Source organism: Pelodiscus sinensis, chromosome 1 (genome assembly GCF_052426305.1).
Source record: "Pelodiscus sinensis isolate ZL-2025 chromosome 1, ASM5242630v1, whole genome shotgun sequence".
In the NCBI taxonomy this organism is placed as follows: domain Eukaryota; kingdom Metazoa; phylum Chordata; order Testudines; family Trionychidae; genus Pelodiscus; species Pelodiscus sinensis.
Window position 1 is genome coordinate 213,124,950 of NC_143052.1, and position 25,490 is coordinate 213,150,439.

Genomic DNA, 25,490 nt, shown 5'->3' on the forward strand with positions numbered 1-25,490 from the left:
AGGATGGGCCAGCTCTGCACATACTTATCCAGCTTCCCTTTTGCCCATCCTGCTCCCCCAATAGCAGTGTTTCTTCAACTGTGTTCTATGGCGCACCGGTGTGCTGTGAGGCAGTCGGAGGTGTGCAGTGGAGAACAACAGAGTTTAAAATGGCAGGGAACTTTTTTTTTGGGGGGGTGCTTAATAACTTTCCCCCAACTTTCCTCCCCCCCAAAAGAAATCCTTGGTGTTCCTCATTTTTAAAAAATGATTGTTTGATGTTCCTTGGTCTTTTAAGAGATACTGCCCTACAGTGTCCTCTTTTGGGGAACTGGAACTATGGTTATCCTAAGCAAGGTTTCTCCCACTAAAAAGCATGAAATGGTAACACCGTTTTTGGCAGATTGCTTGTGTTTGCTTTCTGGGGTTTGAGCCATTCACTGGTCTCTTGTTTTCCAGCTTCCCACCCCCAAACTGGTCCCGTTTTTAAGGCGGGGCAGATCCCCACATTAAAATGGGACATTAGGAAAGTCGACAAATATGGGCACTTGCACAGCAAAACCCTCAGCGCCAGCAACACAGCGCCCTGGCTGCAGACAGGACACTGCGCAGCGCGCGGGGAACGGGGCTGGGACACGCGCAAGCACCACCACCGTCCCGCCCCTCCCCCAATTCCTACCTAACGCATGCGCATTTGGGAGCGGGGCGGGGCTTTGAGCAGTGAGTCATGAATGGTGGCAGCCGCCGGCAGCCAGGGGGCGCTGGAGCGCGAGCCGGAACGCACGCCGCAAATAGCCGCAGCCTCGTCTTGTCTCGTCGCCTGTTGCGGTCGCTGCCTGTCGCGCGACTCTCCAATCTCAACGGCCTCCACGAGACTCGGTGCCCGCGCGCCGCCCGCAGGCCCCGTCAGCCCGCCCGGAGCAGCGCGTAGGACTCCCCCTCCCCCTCCCGCCCGCACTGAGGAGCGGCCGGCGCCATGCCCAAGAATAAAGGTGAGGCCGCGCGGGCAGCCCCTCAGGCCGGGCCTGGGCCCGAGCGGCCTGTGCCCGGGGGTCGGTCCGCGCCGGGCGGGCTGCGGGGCAGCGCTGCTCCGGCTCTAGGCGCGGCCTCCCCTCGCCGGCTCACGTGGGGGACCCGGGCGGGGCGGGCGCAGCCGCTGCGGCCTGGCCTTGCTGCCGGGCTCCAGCGTCGCCCCGTGTGAGTGACGCTGCCCGGGGCAGCCCCGCGTCGCTGCCGCCCCCGCCTCCCTCTGCCGGGCGCGAAGGAACCGGGCCGGGCCTGGGGTCTCGGCTCCGCGCTGCCAGCGCCCGGGTCCCTCTCGGTGGGCTCCTCTCAGGCCGGGGCCCAGACGTGCGCGGCCTTTGCGGCAGGTGACCGCGGCGGGCGGGCGGGCGCGCGGGGGTAGGGAGCAGTCTGAGTAGTGCAGGGGTAAGGGGGGGGGGGTGTATAGAGAAGCAAACTCCGGGGGCAAGTTTGGTGTCTTTCCGCCCTGTGGCAGACTCCAACTCCACGGCCTGTGCTATGTCCAGGCCCCGGCAGCGCTGTTGGTTATTATCTGTACTGTACACATCTGTACTGGGGCACTGGCCGATGTGCCTATATTTTAGCAACCCTAACGGGGGATGTTCACATGTGGCTCTTCACGGTCTCTTTCCCCTCATGCTGACAAAAAAAGAGGAGAGAAAGGAAGCAGCAACTTTTTTGTGGCAGGGTTTACAAAACTGTCAGCTGCTCTTGCTGAGTTTTCAACAAGAAAGGCTAATCCTGTTGCTGAAACGTTGCTGTTTAAAAGGAACACCTCGATTTGAAAATTACTTTCCAGCTAGATATTTGCACCTACTGATGCTCCAAGGAAATTGCCTAAAATTAATTTTCTTTAATTTTTAAATTTAATCTGTTGAACTTTATCTAGTTTATAGTCACTTTCATTGTTTTGTTGGTAGTAAGGTACACTTCCTGTCTTGTGTATTTGCATAATGATATCATTTACTGATTTGGGGTGAAGGGTGCCTATAGATGCTTCTCCTATCCAGGCAACAATGTGTTGACCAGTAGCAGCAGTGCCACAGCTGAAACTGGAGATTCATCACAGTGTCCCTTTGTAGTCTGTTTCCTGAACAGTCATGAAGGCTGATTAAGGAAGGTCAATCAAAATAATGAGGAGTCCTGTGGCTCTGCAGAGACTAACAGATTTATTTGGTCAAAGCTTTTGTGAGCAAAATCCCGCTTCATCGGACAAGGTGGGGTTTTGCCCACGAAGGTATGTGCCCATATAAATCTGTAGGTCTTTATGGTGCCATTGGAGTTGGCACAGATACAGACTCTCATGGTTACTTCTCTGAGATCCACCAAAATGCAATGAATCACAGGTTCAGAGTTGATGGCAGTAAATACTCTTTTGAAGACTGCTGTTACCTGCGTTTCAAAATGTGTTTAAATAATAGTGCTGTATAATCTTTTAATTAATCCCTGGTTTGACAAAGGCAAAATAAGAACAAATATGGGATTATTTGGTAATAAATATTGCTGAATTTGATCCAAAGAAACACTGAGCACTCCAGACCTTAATATGCTAATGGTATCTTGTTTTATTTATCATTGCTCTGAGATTGAGGGACGGTACTCAAGAGATATGATTCAGTTTCTCCTGCATTTTTCTTTTGTGGTGTGGGACCGAGGAGTTTATATGCACATTAATTTCTTCTGTCTCTGTCCCATGTGGGATATTTTTCTTGTATCTTAGCCCCAGAATTAGGAAGGGATTGAATAGAAATGAAAAGATGATAAAATTATTGCCGAACTCGTTTTAAGTTGTTCCTGCAGCTGATGCTGGACTTCTAAGAGTCCAAAGAAATAATTTTTTTCCTCGTATCGTATTTATTAGGAACATAAACATTACCATTTGTCTTTCACAGTTTTGATATTAGCCAGCCTCTTCATCCTTTTGAAAAAATACTTGAAATAGTGATTGTCACAGCACAATGATGATCAGCTTTAGCACAGGCCTAGATATAGTGCTTTAAATCTTCAATAGTGAAATTAGGTACACAGGTCTAACAAATATTGATATTTCATCATTCCAACACGTGCTTTTATATAGGTTTATAAATTGCGTGTGGTAATTTATTTATTTTTTCAATTTAGGTAAGGGAGGTAAAAATAGACGACGAGGTAAGAATGAGAATGAATCTGAGAAGAGAGAATTGGTGTTCAAGGAGGATGGACAAGGTAAGATTTTTGAATTGTAATTGTCATTACATACATTCAGTCAAGTATAGTAGCAGCCATACTTTACAGGCTTTTATATAAGGGATAATTGGGCTGAAGCCAAAATCTAGGATGTTAAGTCTTTGTTACTGTTTGTATTTAAAGTGACTACATAATATATTTTACACTTCACCCCTCTTAGATTTATGTATGGTTTATTTTTCTCCGGAATATGTTGAAATGATATATAAGTGCTTGCATTTATTATCCTTGACTTCCAGAGCAAGTGCGCTCAGTTGACACATGGCAACAATAGGTGAATCAATCACCAGCCCACTCCACTTCTCAAGACAGATGACAAAAAACAAGCAGACCATTTGGGGATAGGAGAGCACAGCGTTATTTTCTCCCTTCTTCTGGGGTGTTCTGACTCCTACCTTTAGGAGTCCTATTGCTCTTACAAGGATGGTATCCCTAAATCACAATGAAAAGCTCACTTCTTTCACGCTTATTAGCCTTTAACTGAGAAATGCAAAGTTCCCAGCACCTCTGTCTGCTGAAAGATCTCATGGGAAGGTGCAGGCAAGAATGTCCTTCGCTACTTGAGTACAACCTCAGTTTCTCGGACAATGCTACCGATTGCTACAACTTCATACCTTCCCTTGGCCTGCAGGCGGCTCTTGTACATTTCAAAGGGAGAGAAACAGCAGTCGGGACCAGAGTGAGAGGGATTGTTTCAATCCTGATCACGCCATTTCCCTGTTGCCTCCCCTGTCCCCAACCCCTACCCCCACTCAGTGACAGTGCTGTAGGGAACTGGTTTTTAAGCCGGCTCCCCTCAGCACCAAGTCCTGCTCTCCCCCGACCACCCTCCAACCCCCTGTTGCACCTCTCTGATAGAGGTAGCAAGGGGATGTATGCGACTAGTCAAGTTCCTGCTCGACTACCTGATAAGCATTTGCTTTTCAGGTAGTCGACTAGTCACTTACCTCGGTAGGAATAACATATTGCACCTTCTCCTCACAGAGCCTCCAGAGTATGCTCCTGCAGGGAAGGGCAGTCTTTTGTTCTGTTTCTACAGTGTCTCACACAGTGGGATCCTGGTTCATGACGAGGGTTTCTTGGTGAAACTGTAAAATAAATACATACTTTTTGTAAAACTTCCTGATGGCTGTTTAAAATTATTATTACATAATTCAGCAACATTTTGGCTTCTCTCTTCCAGAATATGCTCAGGTTATTAAGATGTTAGGCAATGGAAGATTGGAGGCACTGTGTTTTGATGGTGTGAAGAGGTTATGTCATATCAGAGGGAAGCTAAGAAAAAAAGTAAGTCTAACTTATGTGGAAAATAAATGAATCCTGTTGTGCTAGATATATAATCTTCTGTAAATTGACATTGCACACTCTGAAATAAAGGGGACACTTCTAAAAAATCCCTAATTATGGTATTAGCAACTTTAAATTACTAAAATTGAACATATTTTAAAACTCACATTTAGTTTTTTCTGTTTGTTAGCTACTTGCACTTCTCTTGACTCGGGCAATAAATCTTGCCCGTAGTCACACTGACTTTAAGGTTCTTAGGGACTGTAGGTGTTCCAGGGAGGTTCTGGCTTGTGTTTAAAAAAAAAAAAAGTCAGTTTTTTATTTTATAGAAATACTTCAATTGGACTTGGGTTTTATAAAAACCTCTGTTATAAACTCTGAATTTTGGATTGAGTTTAAGGTTACTGGGTCACGATAACCTGGTAGATAGCATGACAGTAATTAAGATTGAGGCTAGCTTACTGTTTAACAATTCTAAAATCTTCATGCTTTGTTGGATAGTCTCACAAATTGATGTACCTCACGGGAGTAAAATTAGTGATTCATATTGCAGGAAATGTGAGGGTTCCTATAATCTCCTAGAAATTATATGCGCAACAGAACAAAGGCTCTGTTGCACACCTGATTGTTTTGCAAGTAGCCTGGCATTAGAATAACGGAGCTCAAGGTGATATTCTGTGGCAAATTCAGGCATAATTTTGACTGCAAGGATTGTCAGTTTTCTGAAAATGTATGTTATGCACATTGCTTTTTGTTTATATTCTGTAGGTGCTCCATTTGAATTCTGGAAACCTTGCCTAAAAAGCAAAATTTCTGGTTAAATTGATAATTCCATAACATGCATACTCAGATTTTACTTGAGAAATATTGTCAAGGAAAATAGCTTTAATTGATAGAGGGAAGATAAAGTGAGCAGAAGCATTAAAGTAATAGTCATGCTCTTTACTACTTTCCTGAGCAGTGGAACTGAGTGTGATCAAAGAACAGCAAGTAGTTACTCCTCTCATCAAAGTCAGTGTGGTCAAAGGAATTGTTGAATTTCAGGAAAAGCACCTATAATAGACATACCTTTTCCTAATAACTGGTATATTGTTCACATCGCCTAATGGGGAGTCAGGGTGTTGTCGTCAGTCAAAATATTATTTTAGGTTTTATCATGAAAAATAAATGTAGAAACCCTCAATTTTCTACCCACATTTTTCTAATGTACAAAATCAAAAATGTGCATGCATCATTTTCACACCCTCAAAGTGCTGTTGTTTTTGTGAAAGAGATCCAAAGAAAGTGTCAGATGCTAATGGGGAAATTAGTTGCAGTACCATTTAAGAATCATCAGATGAGCCCTTCAGGCTCCCAACTGCTATAGAAAAATGAGGCAGCGCACAAACTACGTTAAAAATTTTAAAATGATACTTTAACATAAAAAGACTTCTCTTGACTGTGTTCTGCCTATGTTAAAATGGAAGTGGCCCTGTAATCTTACTAGTGGTACTGCCCCTCCGTAATAATGTGGTGTCACATTAGAGCCAGTAGTAGTTTTAGTGGATGTATGAGATTGCTTAGTTAAGTTCTAGGATTCCAACCCTCCAAAAAGCTTGTTTTTAATTATCAAGGTGCTGTCAAATCCATGTGCATAGGGAAAATGTTTGGAAAACTAGTATAGGTATGTAACACAGTAGGGTTAGAATAGATTTAGGTAGGTTATTTCACAGCTATACAATTCTCTTATACTGCAGAAGGTTGGACAGGAGTCCTTGAAACAAAGTGTAGAGTCTGGAATTGCCTTGCTACAAACGAATGTGTTAGGACTGTGAGTTGGTCACAGATTCCATGAGTTTCCAGGGCCTTTGTAATTTCCGCAGCAGCTGGCTTAAGGACCTCCTGAGCAGCTTGGCAGCCTTTGGGCCAGTCACACCAATCACTGCTGCGGCAGTGTTGGGCCACTCGCCTCCCCTCTCCAGCAGCAGTAGGTGTTTGGGTGTAGGAGGGGTCTCAGAGCTGGGTCAGGAGGTAGTAGCGACTTTGCAAAGCCTGGGGGAAGCCGGCGGGGGGGCAGCCCAGGCACGCCTGGGCTCCTCCCCCGCCCGAGCCCCTCTGCGGCTTTGCTCCCGGTGCCTCTGGTCTGCTGGGGACCGTCTCCAGCAGACCAGGGACACCGGGAGCAAAGGAGGGGGAGGGGCGCTGGGGTATAAGACGAAACCCTATCTTTTCATTAAAAAATTAGGGGGGCGTCTTATACGCCCAGTCGCCCTATGCGCCGGAAAATACGGTATTCTTTGTGTCTGCTCTTCCCCCCTTCCCCCCCCCTTCCCCTTACTTTTCCCAGTTTTGTTTAAGGCCCAAAAAGAGAGCAATGAATATAATTATCAATCCTGTGATTTCTCCCCCCCACCCACACCAACTAGGCTTAATACTTGACATACCAATTTTGGCTCATTTTCCTCTGGTGTCATATCTCCTGTTTTTAACTAGCATGATTTCAATGCAGTCCTTGAATTGTATCAGCTTAGTCTTTTTGTTTAGACTAATTCAGTTATTCTGTCTCCCTTTCATACCTTTTCACGTTGTATTTTGTTATGCATAATTTTAACATCTTATTACCTTTTACATACTTCTTACACTTGAGCTTACACTTCAAGTGAATTTGCAGCCCTACAGTGGACACTCCCCTGCAATTTGATGTCCCATTTGACCCCAGTAGCTATTGTAGCACACTGTGCTTCCTGATAATATGGAATAATAATGATAGAAATGTAGCCGTGTTAGTCTGGTGTAGCTGAAACAATATACGGGACTATGTAGCTCTTAGTCCTGTATTTTGTTTCCTGGAATAATAGCCCCCAGTTTAGGGGTTAACTGCACCTCTGTCCCATTGGTTGTCTCCTAAAAGAACATTCTTTCCATTTGGTAAACCTGATAAGTGTCAAAGTCCTTCATACTCTTTCAGCAGGATTTGCCCCTTTGGTTACAATCAGACATCAATTGTAAGATCCAAAACAAGGGCTCCTCAGCCAGTTCAGGCTGGCCTTCAATACTAAAGGCTCATTCTTTGGTTCCTGAAACAAAACACCAGATTAACACGGCTACATTTCTATCACTATTCTTTGGCTCCTGAGATCCTTGAACCTGTTTTGAATCAGTATATTCAGGTCACCCAATGGGAGGTACTTTTCTGCATTTTTTCTGTTCTAGGTCTGCAGTAATTAAACCTCCCTCTCTCCCAGTTTTAGTTCTTAGAGGAAGCTGGGTAATATGCCAACATACAATTTCTGTCTTACACAGATAGGCTGTGTCTACACTGCACCCCTTTTCTGGAAAAGGGATGCAGATGAGACAAGTCGGAATTGCAAATGAAGCGGGGGATTTAAATATCCCCCACTTCATTGGTATAAACATGGCTGCCACTTTTTTCCGGCTCGGGGCTTTGCCGGAGAAAAGCGCCAGTCTAGACGGGATCTTTCAGAAAATAAACCCTTTCTATTAGCGGGTGAGGGGAAGAAATAGGGAGGATTGAGGTTCAGGGCTTCCCATAGGCCAGATTTAACTTTTCTGGGGTTCTAGAGTTAGTGGATGTTGTGGACCCCCTTAGGCTCTGGGGTGGGTACAAAAATGAGGGGTTCAGTGTGCAGAAAGGGCTGCCAGCGAGTGGGATAGGGAAGGAATGCAGGATCTGGATGGGTGGTGGGGTGCAGGAGGAATTGAGGTCTGGGTGGGAGGTAGGGTGCAGAAGCACGCTGGGAATAGGGTGTCTGGCCAAGGGAAGGAAGCAAGATCAAGGGACAGTGCAGTGTGTGTCCAGAAGAGAGGATGCAGGAACAAGAGTGGATGCAGGAGCAGGGTGGGGATAGGTGTCTGGCCAGAGGGGAGGGAGCAGGAGTGGCTGGGGAGGAGGGTGTCTGGCCAAGAGGGAGGGCGCAAGAGCAAGCTGGGGGTGTGGGGTCTTGGCAGAGGGAGGAGAGTGAGTGAGGGGCAGTGGGGTACAAGGGTCTGACACGGGGGCGGGGGTGCTTATCTGGCTTCACACCCAGTTGCACTGTGGAAAGCCTCGAATAGCGCATCACAGCATTGCTGTTCTTCCAGAGGGGGAGGGAGTTCAGCTCCTTCCTGGCCAGCGAGTAGCTCCTGGGTTCACCACTCCCATGACTGTCCAATTCATTTGTCCTGCAACAGATATTGGCTCCCAGCGTCCCCCCACAGCAGGACTCTTGGGCGCGTCACAGGCTGTGAGGCAGCCAGTGACTGTGCAGCATTGACACTAGAGCTAGGTATACAGGTATCTCACACCTGGTGCAGAGATGCAGCTGGCTTTGGGGTGGGGTAGGAGAGTTGTTTAGGTAGGGATCCTCAGCTCAGTGCTGAGACGCAGCCATGTCTGGGGTGGAGCTGTGTAAAAGCAGCACTGCACAGTTGTTCAGTGAGTTTCAGGGAGAACTGTTAATTGGTGCTGATGTCAGTTCCCTGATGTGATGCTGAAGGAGTCTGTGTCCTGTCCTCAGCTGAGGGGGAGTGTGTCTAGTTAGAGCAGGGGGGTGATTTTAAAACAATGGACTGACCTGGGAATCCTTATACTTCCTGAGGGCAGGCCAGGCCTCGCTCCTCCCCTTGCATCCATCCAGAGATTGTGCCCTGTCTGTCTGTCTGCCCTGCTTCCTGGCATGGCTCGAGCTGTGGTGCAGTCCCTGGGGTCTGCTCCTTGTACAGCCTTGCCTGTGGGGAGGGGTCACACTTTTACCATGTGCCCCAAGATCCTACAAACTCTGAGTCTGACCCATCACACACCAGTCCTCTATTCCCCCATTGCCTCCTCACCCCTGACCCCCACCATCCCACCTCATTGCTTCCTCTTTCCCCAGCTCACTCGTTGCCCCCCAACCCAGCTCCACCATTGTCTCCCCCACCCTATTGTTTCCTAGGATCCAGCACTGTCTTCACCCCCCAGCCCCCACACCACATATCCCCTCCCCCCCCCCCCATCTCTCTGCAGCTCTTAGGGTCACTGGGGGCAGACTTGAATGGAGAGCTGGCTCTGGTGGGGAAGTTCAAATCTTTCTTAACTCTCTCTTCTCCTCTGCACCCTCCCAGCCAGAAGCCTTAGTTAGTGTTCAAAGCCTTGCGGCTTTGCGGGTTCCCCGCTGGGTGGGGGAGGGAGAGGAGTGAGATCAAGCCGCGGACCACCTAGGAGGTGGCTGCAGACCACTAGCAGTACACGGCCCGCACTTTGAGAACCACTGTACTAGGATGAACTGACAGCCTGGCCTGTGACTGGGCCAGGTGTTCCCCTCCTCTGCAGCTCTCCAAGCTCCCTTGGCTCCCCCTCCAGTGGGCGCTGCACACTCCACTCAGTGCTCTCTATAACAGGCCATCCTGAATTGAGCCAGGTGCCGTCTCCTCCCCTTGCAATATTTGCCCTTGCATCCCAGCATCTCTGGGAGAAATCTCTCTCTGTTGCCTATTCCCCTCTCCGGCCGCTTTCACTTTGCTGAGAGAGCCTGTTGATGCTGATGATGTGGTGATGTCATTCTGTCGCCTGGCAAGAAAAATCTCTATCTGTCTCTCTCTCTCTAGATATGTATCATAGAATCATAGGACTGGAAGGGACCTCGAGAGGTCCTCGAGTCCAGCCCCCCCACCCTCAAGGCCGGACCAAGCTCCGTCTACACCATCCCTGACAGATGTCTATCTAACCTGTTCTTAAATATCTCCAGAGAGGGAGATTCCACCACCTCCCTTGGCAATTTATTTCAATATTTGACCAACCTGACAGTTAGGAATTTTTTCCTAATGTCCAATCTAAACCTCCCCTGCTGCACTTTAAGCCCATTACTCCTTGTCCTGTCCTCAGAAACCAAGAAGAACAAATTTTCTCCTTCCTCCTTGTGACACCCTTTTAGATATTTGAAAACTGCTATCATGTCCCCCCTTAATCTTCTTTTTTCCAAACTAAACAAGCCCAGTTCATGAAGCCTGGCTTCATAGGTCATGTTCTCTAGACCTTTAATCATTCTTGTAGCTCTTCTCTGTACCCTTTCCAATTTCTCCACATCTTTCTTGAAATGTGGCGCCCAGAACTGGACACAGTACTCCAGCTGAGGCCTAACTAGTGCAGAGTACAGCGGCAGAATGACTTCACGAGTTTTGCTTACAACACACCTGTTGATACAACCTAGAATCATATTTGCTTTTTTTTGCAACAGCATCACACCGTTGACTCATATTCAACTTGTTGTCCACTATGACCCCTAGATCCCTTTCAGCCATGCTCTTTCCTAGACAGTCGCTTCCTATCTTGTATGTATGGAACTGATTGTTCCTTCCTAAGTGGAGCACTTTGCATTTCTCTTTATTAAACTTCATCCTGTTTACCTCTGACCATTTCTCTAACTTGCTAAGGTCATTTTGAATTATGTCCCTATCCTCCAAAGAAGTTGCAACCCCACCCAGTTTGGTATCATCTGCAAACTTAATAAGCGTACTCTCTATCCCAATATCTACATCATTGATGACGATATTGAACAGTACAGGTCCCAAAACAGACCCTTGCGGAACTCCACTTGTTATCCCTTTCCAGCAGGATTTAGCACCTTTAACAACTCTCTGACTACGGTTATCCAGCCAATTATGCACCCACCTTATCGTGGCCCTATCTAAGTTATATTTGCCTAGTTTATCAATAAGAATATCATGTGAGACCGTATCAAATCCCTTACTAAAGTCTAGGTATATGACATCCACCACTTCTCCCTTATCCACAAGGCTCGTTATCCTATCAAAGAAAGCTATCAGATTAGTTTGGCATGACTTGTTCTTCACAAACCCATGCTGGCTATTCCCTATCACTTTATTACCTTGCAAGTGTTTGCATATGATTTCCTTAATTACCTGCTCCATTAGCTTCCCTGGGACAGACGTCAAACTGACCGGTCTGTAGTTTCCTGGGTTGTTCTTATTCCCCTTTTTATAGATGGGCAAAATATTTGCCCTTTTCCAGTCTTCTGGTATCTCCCCTGTCTTCCATGATTTTTCAAAGATCATAGCTAAAGGCTCAGATACCTCCTCTATCAGCTCCTTGAGTATCCTGGGATGCATTTCATCAGGACCTGGTGACTTGCTGACATCTAACTTTCCTAAGTGATTTTTAACTTGTTCTTTGTGTATCCTGTCTTCTAAACTTACCCTCTCTCTGCTTGTATTCACTACGCGTTAGGCACACCTCAAGACTTCTCAGTGAAGACTGAAACAAAGAAGTCATTGAGCATCTCTGCCATTTCCAAGTTTCCTGTTACTGCTTCTCCCTCCTCACTGAGCAGTGGGCCTACCCTGTCCTTGGTCTTCCTCTTGCTTTTAATGTATTTATAAAGGGTCTTCTTGTTTCCCTTTATGCCTGTAGCTAGTTTGATCTCATTTTGTGCCTTTGCCTTTCTAATCTTGCCCCTGCATTCCCATGTTGCTTGCCTATATTGCCTTTGTTGTTTGTCCTAGTTTCCATTTTTTATGAGACTCCTTTTTTAGTTTGAGATGATGCAAGATCCCCTTGTTAAGCCAAGCTGGTCTTTTGCCATATTTTCTATCTTTCCTACAGAGCGGAATTGTTTGCTTTTGGGCCCTTAACTTCCCTTTGAAATACTTCCAACTCTCCTCAGTTTTTTCCCTTCAGTCTTGCTTCCCATAGGACCTTACCTACAAGTTCTCTGAGCTCATCAAAATCTGCCTTCCTGAAATCCATTACCTCAATTGTGCTGGTCTCCCTTCTACCTTTCCTTAAGATCATGAACTCTATTTACTTCATGATCACTGTCCCCCATACTGTCTTCCACTTTCAAGTTCTCAACTAGTTCCTCCCTATTTGTTAAAATCAAATCCAGAACAGCTTCTCCTCTGGTAGCTTTTTCAACCTTCTGAAACAGAAAGTTGTCTCCAATGCAGTCCAGAAACTTATTGGATAGCCTGTGCCCCGCTGTGTTAGTTTCCCAACATGGGTATGTCTAGACTACAGGGTTTTGTCGACAGATACTGTCGACAAAGCTTCTGTCGACAAAGAGCGTCTAGACTACATCCAGGTCTGTTGACAAAGCAAGCCACTTTGTCGACATAACAGTGTGGACGCAAAGGACAGTGTAGATGCAATAATGCCTTCTATCGACAGAACTCTGTCAACAAAAGGCGTTATTCCTCGTAGAATGAGGTTTACATACGTCGACAAAACTGCTGAGTTTTATCTACATTATGTTGACATAACTCAAAGGCAGTGTGGATGCAGGTATAGTTTTGTCGACAAAAGTCCACTTTTGTCGACAAAACCCTGTAGTCTAGACACACCCCATATGTCTGGATAGTTGAAGTCCCCCATCACCACCAAATCTTGGGCTTTGGATAGTTTTGTTAATTGTTTAAAAAAGGCCACATCCACCTCTTCCACCTGGCTAGGTGGCCTGTAGTAGACTCCTAGCATGACATCACCCTCATTTTTTACCCCTTTTAGCTTAACCCAGATATTCTCTACACAGCTATCTCCTACGTTCATTTCCACTTCAGTCCAAGTGTGTACATTTTTAATATACAAGGCAACCCCTCCTCCCTTTTTTCCCTGTCTGTCCTTCCTGAGCAAGCCGTACCCTTCCATACCAACATTCCAATCATGCGTCCCATCCCACCAGGTTTCTGTAATACCAATGATATCATAGTTGTATTTATTGGTTAGCAATTCCAGTTCTTCCTGCTTATTACCCATACTTCTTGCATTTGTATATAGGCATCTAAGATACTGATTTGATCTTGCCTCCCTGTTGTGCCCTGACCCTCCTTTCTCCTTGCCATTATAGGCCGTAGTCCGCCCCCCCCCCCCCATTTCCAACCCATCTCCCAGTCCCGCGCATTCAGCACTTACCTGTGGGCTTTGCTCACCTGTCCCCGTCGAACCTAGTTTAAAGCCCTCCTCACAAGGTTAGCCAGTCTGTGTCCAAACAAGGCCTTCCCGCTCCTGGAAAGGTGAACTCCAGCTCTGCCAAGCAGTCCTTCCTGGAAGAGCAGCCCGTGGTCAAGGAAGCCGAAGCCTTCCTGGCGACACCATCCTCGCAGCCAGGCATTCACCTCCAGGATGCACCTTTCTCTGCCCGGGCCTCTATCTTTGACAGGAAGGATCGAAGAGAATACCACCTGCGCCCCAAACTCCCTCACCTGTACTCCCAAAGCCCTGTAGTCACGCCTGATCCGCTCAGTGTCACACCTGGCAGTATCATTTGTGCCCACATGGATGAGTAGCATGGGGTTGTATTCAGAGGGCTGGATAATCCTCGACAATGCCTCTGTAACATCTCGGATACGGGCCCCTGGCAGACAGCATACCTCTCGAGATGAACTGTCAGGGCAACAGATGGGCACCTCAGTTCCCCTCAGAAGAGAGTCTCCAACCACCACTACCCTACGTTTCTTCCTCGCAGTGGTGGCAGGAGACTGCTCAACCTTGGTGGTGCAAGGCTTGGTCTCCTCCACTGTGGGGGGTGACTCCTTGTCTCCTGCAGAAAGTATAGTGTAATGTTGACAGAGTTTTTCCGTTCGGGTGAAAGAACATTCCTGCCAGACAACAGAATGACATCATCAGCATCAACAGGCTGTCTCAGCGAAGCGAAAGTGGCTAGAGAGGGGGGGGTTGGCGAGTGTAGCAAGCAAAGCCTCCTAGTTACTCTTTAGGAACAGTTTTCCAATCAGTTATGCACTTTAGGGGAATGGTAACTTAAAATTCCCCTCATTGCCAGCCAAGCTTGCAGAGGCAAGTGTAAGTACAGCAAAAGGAACCCTCCCCAAAAAAATTATGCTAACAGACAGGACATGTGATCAGTTGACTCAATTGTCTTAACACGTACCTAGATTAAAAACACACAAAATTAAGTTTCCGGGTTTTTTTCAATGATGTATGCTGTTTGGGAAAAATCAATTTAAGCAAAGAGACTGAAGTCTTAACACAGACATGTCTGCATCTAATATCGGCCTCTGTAGTAGATCTTAGGAATCTGTGCATCTGATCTCTGTGTAGTCTGTATTCCTATCTAAGTGATGAGTCGCACCTTTCTTACTGAGGGTTCTCACACTACTATGACAGGAAAAGCCTCCCATTCGCACCAGACATTACAGGATATCAGCAAGTATTTAGTATTCCAATAAATGTTCAGGAATTTAAGTTTAATTAATGCAATATTGTATTTGTATTAGTTATTGCATTATTTGTATTGCGGTAGTGCTTAGGGCAGTGGTCCTCAAAATTTTTGTGGCCAATAGCACATTCATGTTTTCAGAAGAATGTGGTGGGCGCCAACAATTTTTCAAGGCTTATTTTGTATTTGCCCCCCTTTGGAGAAAAAATAGAAAAAAGGCATCAACTGCGCAAATTGAAGGCTGTTTTCATATTAAATGTGAATTGGGTAAATTTGATAGAAACTTAATTTAGTTGGATAATTTTTATTTTAATTATATTGTAATTAATTTTTAAACAAAATCCTGCATTAATAAAAAGGGGGCAGATGTCCAAATGTTAAGCAAAAAAAGCACCCTGCCCCCCAAAAAATAATCATGGCACCTTTACATCTCACACTCCTCATCCCCACCATCTGCTGCCATGTCTCCTCCCCTTGCTCCATCAGCTCCCCTGGTGCCTGCTGCCCCCCAGCCTCTCACCCTCCTCTGCTGTCCTGACTTCTGCCCTTCTCACTGCCCTCAGCCTTCCTGAGACCTGCCCCTCTCCACCAGCCCTTCTCCTCCCCGCTGTGCCCACTCCTCCAGTAGCCCTACTCTGATCATGTGAGCTACCCCTCCTCATCCCCTCTCCTAACACCTCCCTCTACACACCTGCCCTGCCTCTCTCCTCTGATGCTGGTCCCTCCCCTGCAGGTGTCTGCCCTTCTACTTCACCCCCAGAATCTCCTGGCACCCGCACCTTCCCTTACCCCTGCACCCTCTTGGTGCCTCCCCTTTCCCTCACTGCCCCTGCCTCCTTTGCCCCCTTTCCCCTCATGCCCCTGTGCCCTCTCACATGATTTGCTTCATCGCTGTCTTCCTCATGCCCACCCTTTCTTTCAAGCCTTCTCCCAGCGCCTCCCCTCCCCTCTCTAGCCCCCAATGCCCTTACCCTCTCCTCTCCCAGCAGTACCCTGTCCCCCTTCCCACTGACACCTCCCCTCCTGCCCTTTTCCTTATTGTGTGCACTTGGCCCCCTGGCATTTGTCCCTTGGTGCCTTCCCCGTTCTTCTCCTGACCTGGCCCCCTCCCCTCAGCACAAGCCCCTTCCTCTCCCACCCCTTTCCCCTATTTTTCCCACACCCCCACCTTGTGCTTTCCAGTTTGAGTCTGTGATTGGGCCTGGCCCCAGTTGCTTCCGTGACCCGGGCCTAGAGCTGGGCCGCGTGGTTTTAAAATTAAAATCCCGGGCCATCACGTCATGGCATGCCAGGTGTCTCCCCTCTCAGCTGTTGTGCGGGCGTTAGAACACGCTGCACGTGTGCTCCCTCTGATGTCTTGCAAACCAGCGTCTCCCCTCTTAGCTGTTCCATGGCAGCATGCGCTCCCTCCTTCCCACTTTGGAGACCACTGTTTTAAAACACCGGTGCGGGCACACACAAATGTCCCAGCAGACGCCATGGCACCCATGGGTATCGTATTGGGGACCACAGGCTTAGGGGCTTCAGTCAGGTATCTCTTATCAGGTTAGGCACCGTACAAATGTTTAATGGATGGTCCCTTGCCTCAAAGTTTTTTTTTTTTTTTTTTTTTTTAAATCAAAGTATAAGAAATGACTCTCTTCTTTTATTGCAGACCTCCTAAACCTCCTAAACCACTGGAATGCACAGTGAATAGTTGAGCATATTTTTAATTTTCATTTTCTTTAATGTGAATTCATATTATCTTTGAAAAAGGCCCATTCATATATTATATCTTTAATAAATAAAATAATCCAACTTTTAGTAAATCACTGTCCAGTTTAGATTTTTTGGGTTTTCTTTTCTGCTTGTCTTTTTTTCTCATCCACTTTACTATAAAGTTTTATTTTTTGTGGAACGTGGTCAGTAAAATGGATACAGACTTCCCTATTAGTAGATCCACCAGGTAGAGTTTAAATTTATTGCTGTCAATTGCTGTGGATTTGCAGGTTTTTTTAACAAATGTTCCTTGTTTCTGACTTTCAGGTTTGGATAAACACATCTGATATTATATTGGTGGGCTTAAGAGACTACCAGGTAAATATTCTTGATTTATATACTGTTATAGTACAGAGCAGTGTTTCCCAATTGGTGCTCCGTGGAACCCCAGGGTTCCGTGGACCAAAACGAGGGATTCCGCAAGGAGTCGGCGCTCCCCTGCTCTCTCTGAAAAAGAGAGAGAGAGAGATGGCTAGCCAGCAGAGGCATAGGTGGTGAGTTGTGTGGGCTTGTGGTGCCCATGCTCTAGCAACATTTGGAGCTGGAGCGGGTCCCAACCCCCTCCCCCCCGCGCGCGTCCTCCCACCCCGGCCCCAGAGCGTCTCTCCCCCGTCCCGTCCCTGCCGTGCACAACCTTCCCTGAGCTCTCCCTTGCTGGCTGCTGCTGCCCTGCGCAGCACGCTCAAACCAGTAGGTGGAGACACGCCCGGACGTGACATAACGTCACGGCATGGGATTTTAAACTTGCTGGGCGCTGTGATGTGCCACATGGCTGAGTTGCGGGTTCGGAGTCCGGGGACAGAGCACAGACTCCGGCCCCACAAAGTGGAAGGCAGAAGGTACAGGAGAGGGAGGGAAGGGAAGAGAAGGGGCTTGTGCAGAGGGAAAGGAGAAGGGCTGGGAGAGGAAGGTGCTTGTGTGGAGGGGAAGGGAAAGGCACCAAAGGGACGGGGTGGAGGAGAGAGAAATGGCAGGGGGCCAAGCGCAGACGATGAGGAAAAGGGCAGGATGGGAGGTGACAGTGGGAGGGGGACAGGGTGATGCTGGGAGGGGAGAAGGTAAGGGCATTGGGGGCTACAGGGATGAGTTTAGGTGCTGGGAGAAGGCTTGAAAGAAGGGGTGGGCATGAGGAAGGCTGGGATGGAGCAAGTCAAGTGAGAGGGCACAGGGGCATGAGGGGAATGGGGGCAGAGAGTGGTGAGGGGTGGGCACCAGGGAAAAATGGAGCAAAGGGGGCAGGGGAAGTGAGGGAAGGGCGAGACACCAGGAGGGTGCCAGGAGTAAGAGAAGGTGCAGATGCCAGGGGATTCTGGGGGTGAAGCAGAAGGGCAGTGGAGGGACCACCACCAGAGGAGAGATGCAGGGCAGGTTTTTAGAGGGAGGTATTAGAAGAGGGGATGAGGAGGGGTAGCTCACATGATCAGAGTGGGGCTACTGGAGAAGTGGGCACAGGGAGGAGAGAAGAGCTGGTGAAGGGGGGCAGGTTGCAGGAGGGCTGAGGACAGTGAGGAGAGCAGGAGTCAGGACAGCAGAGGAGGGTGAGGAGTGGGGGGGCAGCAGGCACCAGGGGAGCTGACATGGCAGCAGAGGGAAAAGGTAGAGGGGTGGAGGAGAGACAAATGCCAGGGGGCCAAGCGCAGACAATGAGGAAAAGGGCAGGAGGGGAGGAAAAGATAGAGGTTTAAAAATATTTATTAATTACTTGGGTGGCACATCCAAACAAGCCACATGAACTCAATACTGGTGCACAACACAATTCATTTTGCTCATGTGAGGAAACTCTTAGGCTATGTCTACACTGGTTGTTTCTTGTACAAGAACATCTTGCACAAGTGTTCTTGTGCAAGAACACATCCACTCTTCCATGTGCGAGCTGTGCTTTTGCACAAGAGCATCTATGTCAGTGTGGACACTCTTGCCCAAGAAAGTGTCGATGGCCATTTTAGCCATTGGGCTTTCTTGCTCAAGAAATTCATGTTGCCTGTCTACACTGGCCTCTTGCGCAAGAATAGTTGCTCAAAAGGGCTTATTCCTGAGTGGGAGCATTGTAGTTCTTGCGGAAGAAGCCCTGATTTCATAAATGAGAACATTAGTGTACTTGCGCAAGAACACATGACCAGTGTAGACAGGCAGCAAATTTTTGCGCAAAACCGGCTACTTTGGCGCAAAATCGTGCCAGTGTAGACACAGCCAAGGGGAGGGAGGAAGGCAGGGGCAGGGACTCAGCACTAGCTCAGCATGTCTACGTGGTTTGGAGGAAGGTGCAGGGAAATTGAGCTCAGCTGGGTTGCAGAGTGGGGAGGTCTAGGGGGCTGGGCTGGGCTGTGGGGTGGGTGGGTGGGTGTGTGTGTGGGTGTGTGTCAGAGCTCAGTTTGACTGCAGGAGGAGGGAGGTGCCGGGAACTGGGACTGGACTCCAGGGGAGGGAGGGACAGGGTATCAGCTCTTGGCTCAGCAGTTTTGTGGAGCTTGGAGGAGGTGCAGGGAAATGGGGCTCAGCTGTGTTGTGGGGGAGGCATGCAGGGAACCAGTGCTGGGCTGAGGTGGATGGGGGAGGGCATACAGAACAGACAGGTAGCTCAGCTGGGCTGTGAGGGGCTGCAGGGAACTGGTGCTGCACTCCCTTGGATTGTGAGGGATGGTTTTGGGGAAAGTGCAGGGAACCAGCAGGAGTGGGCAGCTTAGTTCTGTTGCAGGGGCTAGAGGTGCAAAGAAGCCTAGTGGGGAAGGGCGGGGAACCAGGAGTCCTGAAATGACCTCCCCTGGTCCAAAAATTCCTCATCTGGGACCAGTCAGGTCTAGAGGGTGCCAGATCAGGGAGGTCCAACTCCTACCCAAGTCCCCTCCTCGCACCCTCCCTCGTAGCCAGACACCCTACATCCAGCCTGCTTCTGCACCTTACCTACCACCCAGACCTTGTCCCCTTCCGCCCCCCAGCTCCCTCCCAGATCCTGCACCCCATCCCTATCCCGCTCCTTGGCAGCCTTGCCATCCACCCTAGCACCGCCCTGGCCCCAGCACCTTACCTCACACCCCAGGACTCAGCACTGCCCTGGCCTAGGCCCCAGCACCCTGCCATCCACGCTAGCACCCAGCAGCACCCTGTTCCTTGTCCCAGCACCCTGCCAGTCACCCTAGTGCCCAGCAGGACCATGTCCCTGACCACAGCACCCTGCCACCTGCCTGTCCCAGCACCTTGCCCCAGCACTCTTCCACCTGAACCAGCATCCTTCCACCCAGCAGCACCCTCTCCCCAGCCCCAGCACCCACTAGCACTCTGTCTCCTACCCCACCAGCACATTTGGGACCACATTAGTGAGGCTTAGGGGGTTTTGGAGGAGCTTTTTTTTTGTTTTTTTGCGTCTCACTTGTGTGGCCCCAGTTGACTTTTCTGTGGGTCAGTGACCTTTGACTCAAAACAGGTTCCTCACCCCTCTCATATATAAAGACAATGCTAAAACCTTTTGAGTTTGACATATTTTATTTAAAAATGAAGCCTGGCCAACAAGCCCCCAATTGGGACCAAACCCCCATTTCACCGCAGCATCATAACACTCCTGCACCACCTGACCCCAAATCTGAGCCTATCATACACTGGAACCCCCGTCCTGAGCCTCTTACATCCCCAAACTCCTGCATCCCCACATCCTCAGTCTTCTGCCACAACATTCCTCCACCATCCACACATCACAAATCTGTGTCCTGAGCCCATCATACTCAGAACCTTCTTGCCCTGAGTCCCTCTCATATCCAGCCCAAACTTCTGCACCCTCACATCCACAAGTCCTGGCTTGCTTAGCACCCCAACCTTCCACCTGAACCCAACACTCCCCAGTCTAGAGCCCCCTCCCTGAGTCAACAGCCCCTTCTACTGCGTCCAAATTCCCTCCCAGAGCTTGTACTTCTCACCCCTTCCCACACCCAAATCCCTCATTCCCACTCCACACCTCACTCTCACTAGGTTGAGACAGGTATAAGGGCTGGGGATAGCAAGTGATGGAGAGGAGGGGAACAGAGCGGATGAGGCCTCACAGAAGGGAGATGGGGGGGGTCTTGGGGAAAGAATGTGATTTTCATGAATTGGTGGGTCCCTCTTTCCTCCCCTGCCCCCCCCCCCCCACCTTTTTTTTTTTTTTTGCTTGACAAGTCTAGGGGTTCCTTGAAATTTCTGAAAAGGGTTCCTTGGCCAAATAAAATTGAGAAACACTGGTGCAGAACATGGCTTAAATAGCCCTAAAAATCTGCTAAGGAGTACTGAACAAATAATTTCTATTTCAGTGGCACTTAAGTGTTGAATTGTATCGTGTTAAATATGTTTCATATTTGATTTTGATTTTTGTTATGCAAGGCAAATCCAGTCATGAGTAAATGGACAGCTTTTCATCCAGATTGCTTTGCCCCTTTAGAACACATGTTCATGGAAAATGCCTCTTAGAAATTGCTGCTGGGTGAGCTGCTCCTGTGCGTTTCCCTGCCAAATGCAGCAAAGTGCTCCTGTAGTCTAGTATGGTAGGATGCCAGCCCTCACAGTTAGGGATGTGAACGGTTACCCGGTAAGCATCACCCTTAATGGGTGATAGTGTAACTGGGAGTTGCCTGCTGCAGGCAGAGGGCTTCTCCAGCCCCATGGGGCTGCCAGAAGCTCACGGATTAGGAGTCGGCAAACTTCCCTCTCCCTTTTCCCCAGCCCCCAGCTGCTGCCTCTGATCCTGCATGAAGCTGCCAACTGCCAGCCAGGAGCCAGCGGCCCCTGCCCACGTGCTCCACGTGCAGAGAGGGGAACACTCAGACTAACTGCGCTTGCATTTTCCCCTTTTGTGGTCCAGCAAATGCTCCCACTGTTAGGCTTCTGGCTGCTGGCCCTTGCTCTCCATGCTGCATAGTTGCCTAACTACAATGTGTTTTTTCCAGTAAGTCAGACTTCCTACACAGGCCCCAGAGGAAATTTATAGTAGGTTTAACTCAAAACAAGCGTACACGTGGATAATCTTTCCTTTGCATATTTTGGGGTTTTACTTTTCAGATTCTGGGAATGAAACTCAGTAGACAAAGCACTTGACGTTGACCAAAAGTCCATTCTTGTCTCACCCATTGTTCAGTATAAATGTTTGAATTTCAGAACACGTTAGGGTTTATGATAATGTATAACCTTTTCATTTAATACTATGGACTCCAAAGGTACTTAAATTTAGTTCAGTAAGGTTTGTCAAGAATATGGCAGAAAATTGCCATGTCTGTCATATCAGCCATTTCACTCCATTTTATTATTTGAGCCCTTTGTTGTTTGAAGAATCCTCTTTTAATCTGTCACAGAATCGAGAGACTAAGTAAGCTTTTTTTAAAATGTCTGCTCTAGTATAGTAGTTACAGTTGCCACTGATTGAACTCAATATACAGTAAACTTCCGATAATCCGGCACCTTTAGGACCGAGGGGGTGCCGGATTACCTAATATGCTGGACTATTGGAAAGGGAAGTTATGGGGGGGGGGGGAATTCCACTCCAGACCTCTCATAGCCCCCTCTTCCGATAGTACGGCTCTGCCGCCGGCGTCCCCAATTCAGCCGCTGCTGGTCAGTTTCAGCAGCGGCTGAATCCGGGACGCCGGCGGCAGAGCAGCTGGGGTGCTGCCGGGTTGGTCCGGTATCACTGCCCCTTGGCGCTGTGGAACCAACCCGGCAGCGCTCCAGCTGCTCTGCCCCAGGCGTCCCCAAGAGCAGCTGGGGTGCTGCCAAGTTGGTCCCGCTGCTCCGAGGGGTAGCGCCACAGGACCAACCTGGCAGCACCCCAGCTGCTCTGCCCCCGGCTTCCCCGATTCAGCTGCTGATCAGCTTCAGTAGCGGCTGAAGCCGGGCACAGAGCAGCTCCAGTTGTCCGGCTGCCCGGAGCACTTCCGGGTTCCCGATGGTGCCAGACCATCAGGAGTGCTGGAGCATTGGATGCCGGACCAATGGAGTTTTACTGTATATCAGATTTTTAAAGAGCTTAGCTTTTGTAAACTGTATGTCTGTAATGTATGACAGATGTAATAGATGTGCCTTGAAAAAGACGAGTTTAGAATGCTTAACAAAAATTAGGTTTCATAGAGGGAAATTTGTAATAATCTGTATAGTAGGAAAATATTTAGGTATCTCCAACTATGTTTTAGAGTACAGTATGGTTAGTATGGTTTATCTCTTTCATTTGTAGTGTCAAATGGAATAGTTAACTAGACTCCAACTAACAAGCACATTGCTAGTTTGTCATTTTAGGAAGCAGAAACCTTTCTACATTGCTGACTAATACAGTGAAGTGTTCTTTTTCTTAGGATAACAAGGCTGATGTCATTCTAAAATACAATGCAGATGAAGCCAGAAGTCTGAAGGCATATGGGGAACTTCCAGAACATGGTAAGAATCTTTCAAGATCAGTTTGGGAGTTGGTCATGAATGTGGTCAATAGGTCACAATGAATTTTCAGTTTTTAATGTATGCATTAACTTTTAAAAATCTCTCTCTCTAGCTAAAATCAATGAAACCGACACGTTTGGTCCTGGTGATGATGATGAAATCCAGTTTGATGACATTGGAGATGATGATGAGGACATTGATGATGTGAGTAATAAAAATATTACTCATCTTATATTTGAAGTGCCCACTGTAGATGATACTGTTTTGTTTACTACTTATTTTAGGTAGCATAGCTTATTAAAGCTTTGAAGTCTTTCACCAGGCTAGGTATTATTTCTCAAAGGCTGGTCAGTGACTTAAGTAATTGATATTGGTCAAAAATCCTGTCCTTTGACATTATGGCCCTTTTTGCATACCTGCATGCTCTTAAACCAGTGATTTGTAGGATATTATTCAGTGAATTTTGCTTCCAATTTTCAAAAATAGAATGTCATACCTGGCAAAGTTTGATCCTAAACACAGTTCATAGGAGCTAGTAACAAATTATCCCATTGTGGTTGATGGAATATAGTCAACATCAGCAGTCACTACTGATTAATCAAATTGATGTGTTAATTTCAGAGCTTTAGTATAGGGTTCACAAATGAAAAAATTAAAGGTTGAGAACCACCTGAAATTTCAAATTTGGACATCTTAGATCCAGTCAGCAGACCCTGGGTTGCTCTAGATAAGACAAGTGCCCATCAAAATGAGCAATGACACAAAATCCCCGTCTCTAACTCAGGCAAATTCTGAAAACTGTGTGCCATATCTTATAAACATGGGATTTTAAATGGGGAAAAATATAGTCTAAAATATAGTCTTAGACTGTTGATTAATCATGTATATAGTGGCATAAGATGGTCATAATACAGTAAATAAGGTGCAACAAGCAGAGGACAGGATTTCTACCCAAAGGATAAGAGGATAGACTAAAACAGTATGAAGAAATACTATGAAGTGTTAGCATACTTGCAATTTTTTTTAATCCAGTTGCAGAATTGGTGAGTAATACAAGCTCAAATCCACAGTTATTGTGTGAGAAAGTTACATGATTTGTATGCTGAAGCACTTAGTGGTGGTAGTAGTAGTAGTAGTAGTATTTCAACAGAAACCAGTTCTTTTTGTCAATAACTTCTTATTTGTATTTTGATTTGGAACTTTACCTTACTGTTCAGATTTTTCTTTTAGTTTCTTCAGGAAAATCATAGTCCTCCTTGTTTGCATTTTACTGTTTACTCATTGAGATTTGACATTGATAATTAACTTCCCCAGAGTAGATGAGTTGAGAGGGGAGGGGCAAGTGATTATATACTCATTAACAAAAAATGGCAAAGGAAGGTGGAAGGGGAGAGATCCGCTGTGATATGAGTTGTGAATCTTTTGTTCTCTAGGATAAGTTGTTAAAATACATCTTAAACATCAAATTGTTTGCTCACATAGTCAACATTTTAATTTTTCTCAATGTGCTGTCTTTTTTTCCCCCCTTACAGATCTAATTTGAATTAAGAGGTTTACATTCCAACTTTTTTCCTCCAAGGATTATTCTACATCGATATTTTGGGTAAAATCCCTTTCTTTTAAGAAGACTGAAACGTCAGTAATGAGTGTAACTTGTTACATCAAACGAGAATTTATTTTCAATGTTTGTTTTAAAGTATTTATATTTCTTTAGAAACAGATAATGCTGGATTATCTTAAAGGCTAAATAAAATGCCACAACAATTTTGTCTTTTCACAAATTAGAGCTCTTACATCTGGATGGAAGTGAGACAGAGTAATATCTGCTGTAAAAGCCTGCATTCTTGCCTTTTATGCTTTCATCACTACATTTCCAGTTAAACCTGTATTTTGAAATAAATTTGTTTATCCTGTAATTATCATGGATTTTGATTAAATACCCAGTTCAGATTAGTGTCCAATCATACTATGCAGTGTCTTTCTGTATACCCCTTGCCTTGAAGTTAACTTGAAAAGATTTTGATAATATAAAAGGGAGGCAGAAATCTTCATTCAAACTTCTGATGCATGGGTCTGCTTTTCATGTTTTAGTAGAATGCTGCTATTTTTATAATAGTTTTGATAATTAAGCACTCATTCATTCAAAGATGTAAAGTTGCCACAATGGGAGAAAAAAATAAATGTAAAAAATAAGCAGCTTCTTAAATTTCCTGTTGTTTAAAGCTGTCATGTATGTTTGAATAGCTTTTCTGTTTTTAAGTGCAGTATTATACTGTAGTTGCGGAAATTGAACACTTGGTGGCATTCAGTTTAACAGACACATTGATACTAAACCATTTACAGTTCTGTTTTTTATACTGAAACATGCATAAAATAGTTTTCCTTCAAAATAGCTGCCTAACATTCTTGATGGGTTAAACATACGTAGAATATTTTTACATTATTGAAAAGGTATTGTTAAGTTAGAGTTTTAAGTTCCATACATTGTAAGGTACTACTTTGAAAAGGTTATGTAAACTTTGAATAACAGAATATAAATGAAAAATTAAATTAATGTCAGATTCTGAAAAATCTTTTTATCCAGAATTAACCAGAGACACAAACTAATGGAAAGATTCTCTCCAGCTTCTGAATGGAAGAGTCAGCTTTAAAAATTGAATAAAGACTAACAAATTCATGGAA

General features: G+C 46.5%; 1 protein-coding gene across 1 annotated transcript; it reads left to right on the forward strand.

Moving 5' to 3' along the window:
- The first annotated feature begins 738 nt into the window (after nucleotides 1–738).
- On the forward strand, nucleotides 739–25,490 carry EIF1AX (eukaryotic translation initiation factor 1A X-linked). The gene is made up of 7 exons (XM_075913392.2): nucleotides 739–971; nucleotides 3,124–3,207; nucleotides 4,412–4,515; nucleotides 16,689–16,739; nucleotides 22,727–22,808; nucleotides 22,921–23,012; nucleotides 24,341–25,490. The coding sequence occupies exons 1-7, from the start codon at nucleotides 956–958 to the stop codon at nucleotides 24,344–24,346; spliced, it is 435 nt and encodes a 144-aa protein (XP_075769507.1). The 5' UTR covers nucleotides 739–955; the 3' UTR covers nucleotides 24,347–25,490.

Coding starts and splice junctions, on each gene's coding strand:
- EIF1AX (XM_075913392.2), top strand. Junction 16,740..22,726: donor TGGGCTTAAGAGACTACCAG/GTAAATATTCTT, acceptor TCTTTTTCTTAG/GATAACAAGGCTGATGTCAT. Junction 22,809..22,920: donor TGGGGAACTTCCAGAACATG/GTAAGAATCTTT, acceptor CTCTCTCTCTAG/CTAAAATCAATGAAACCGAC.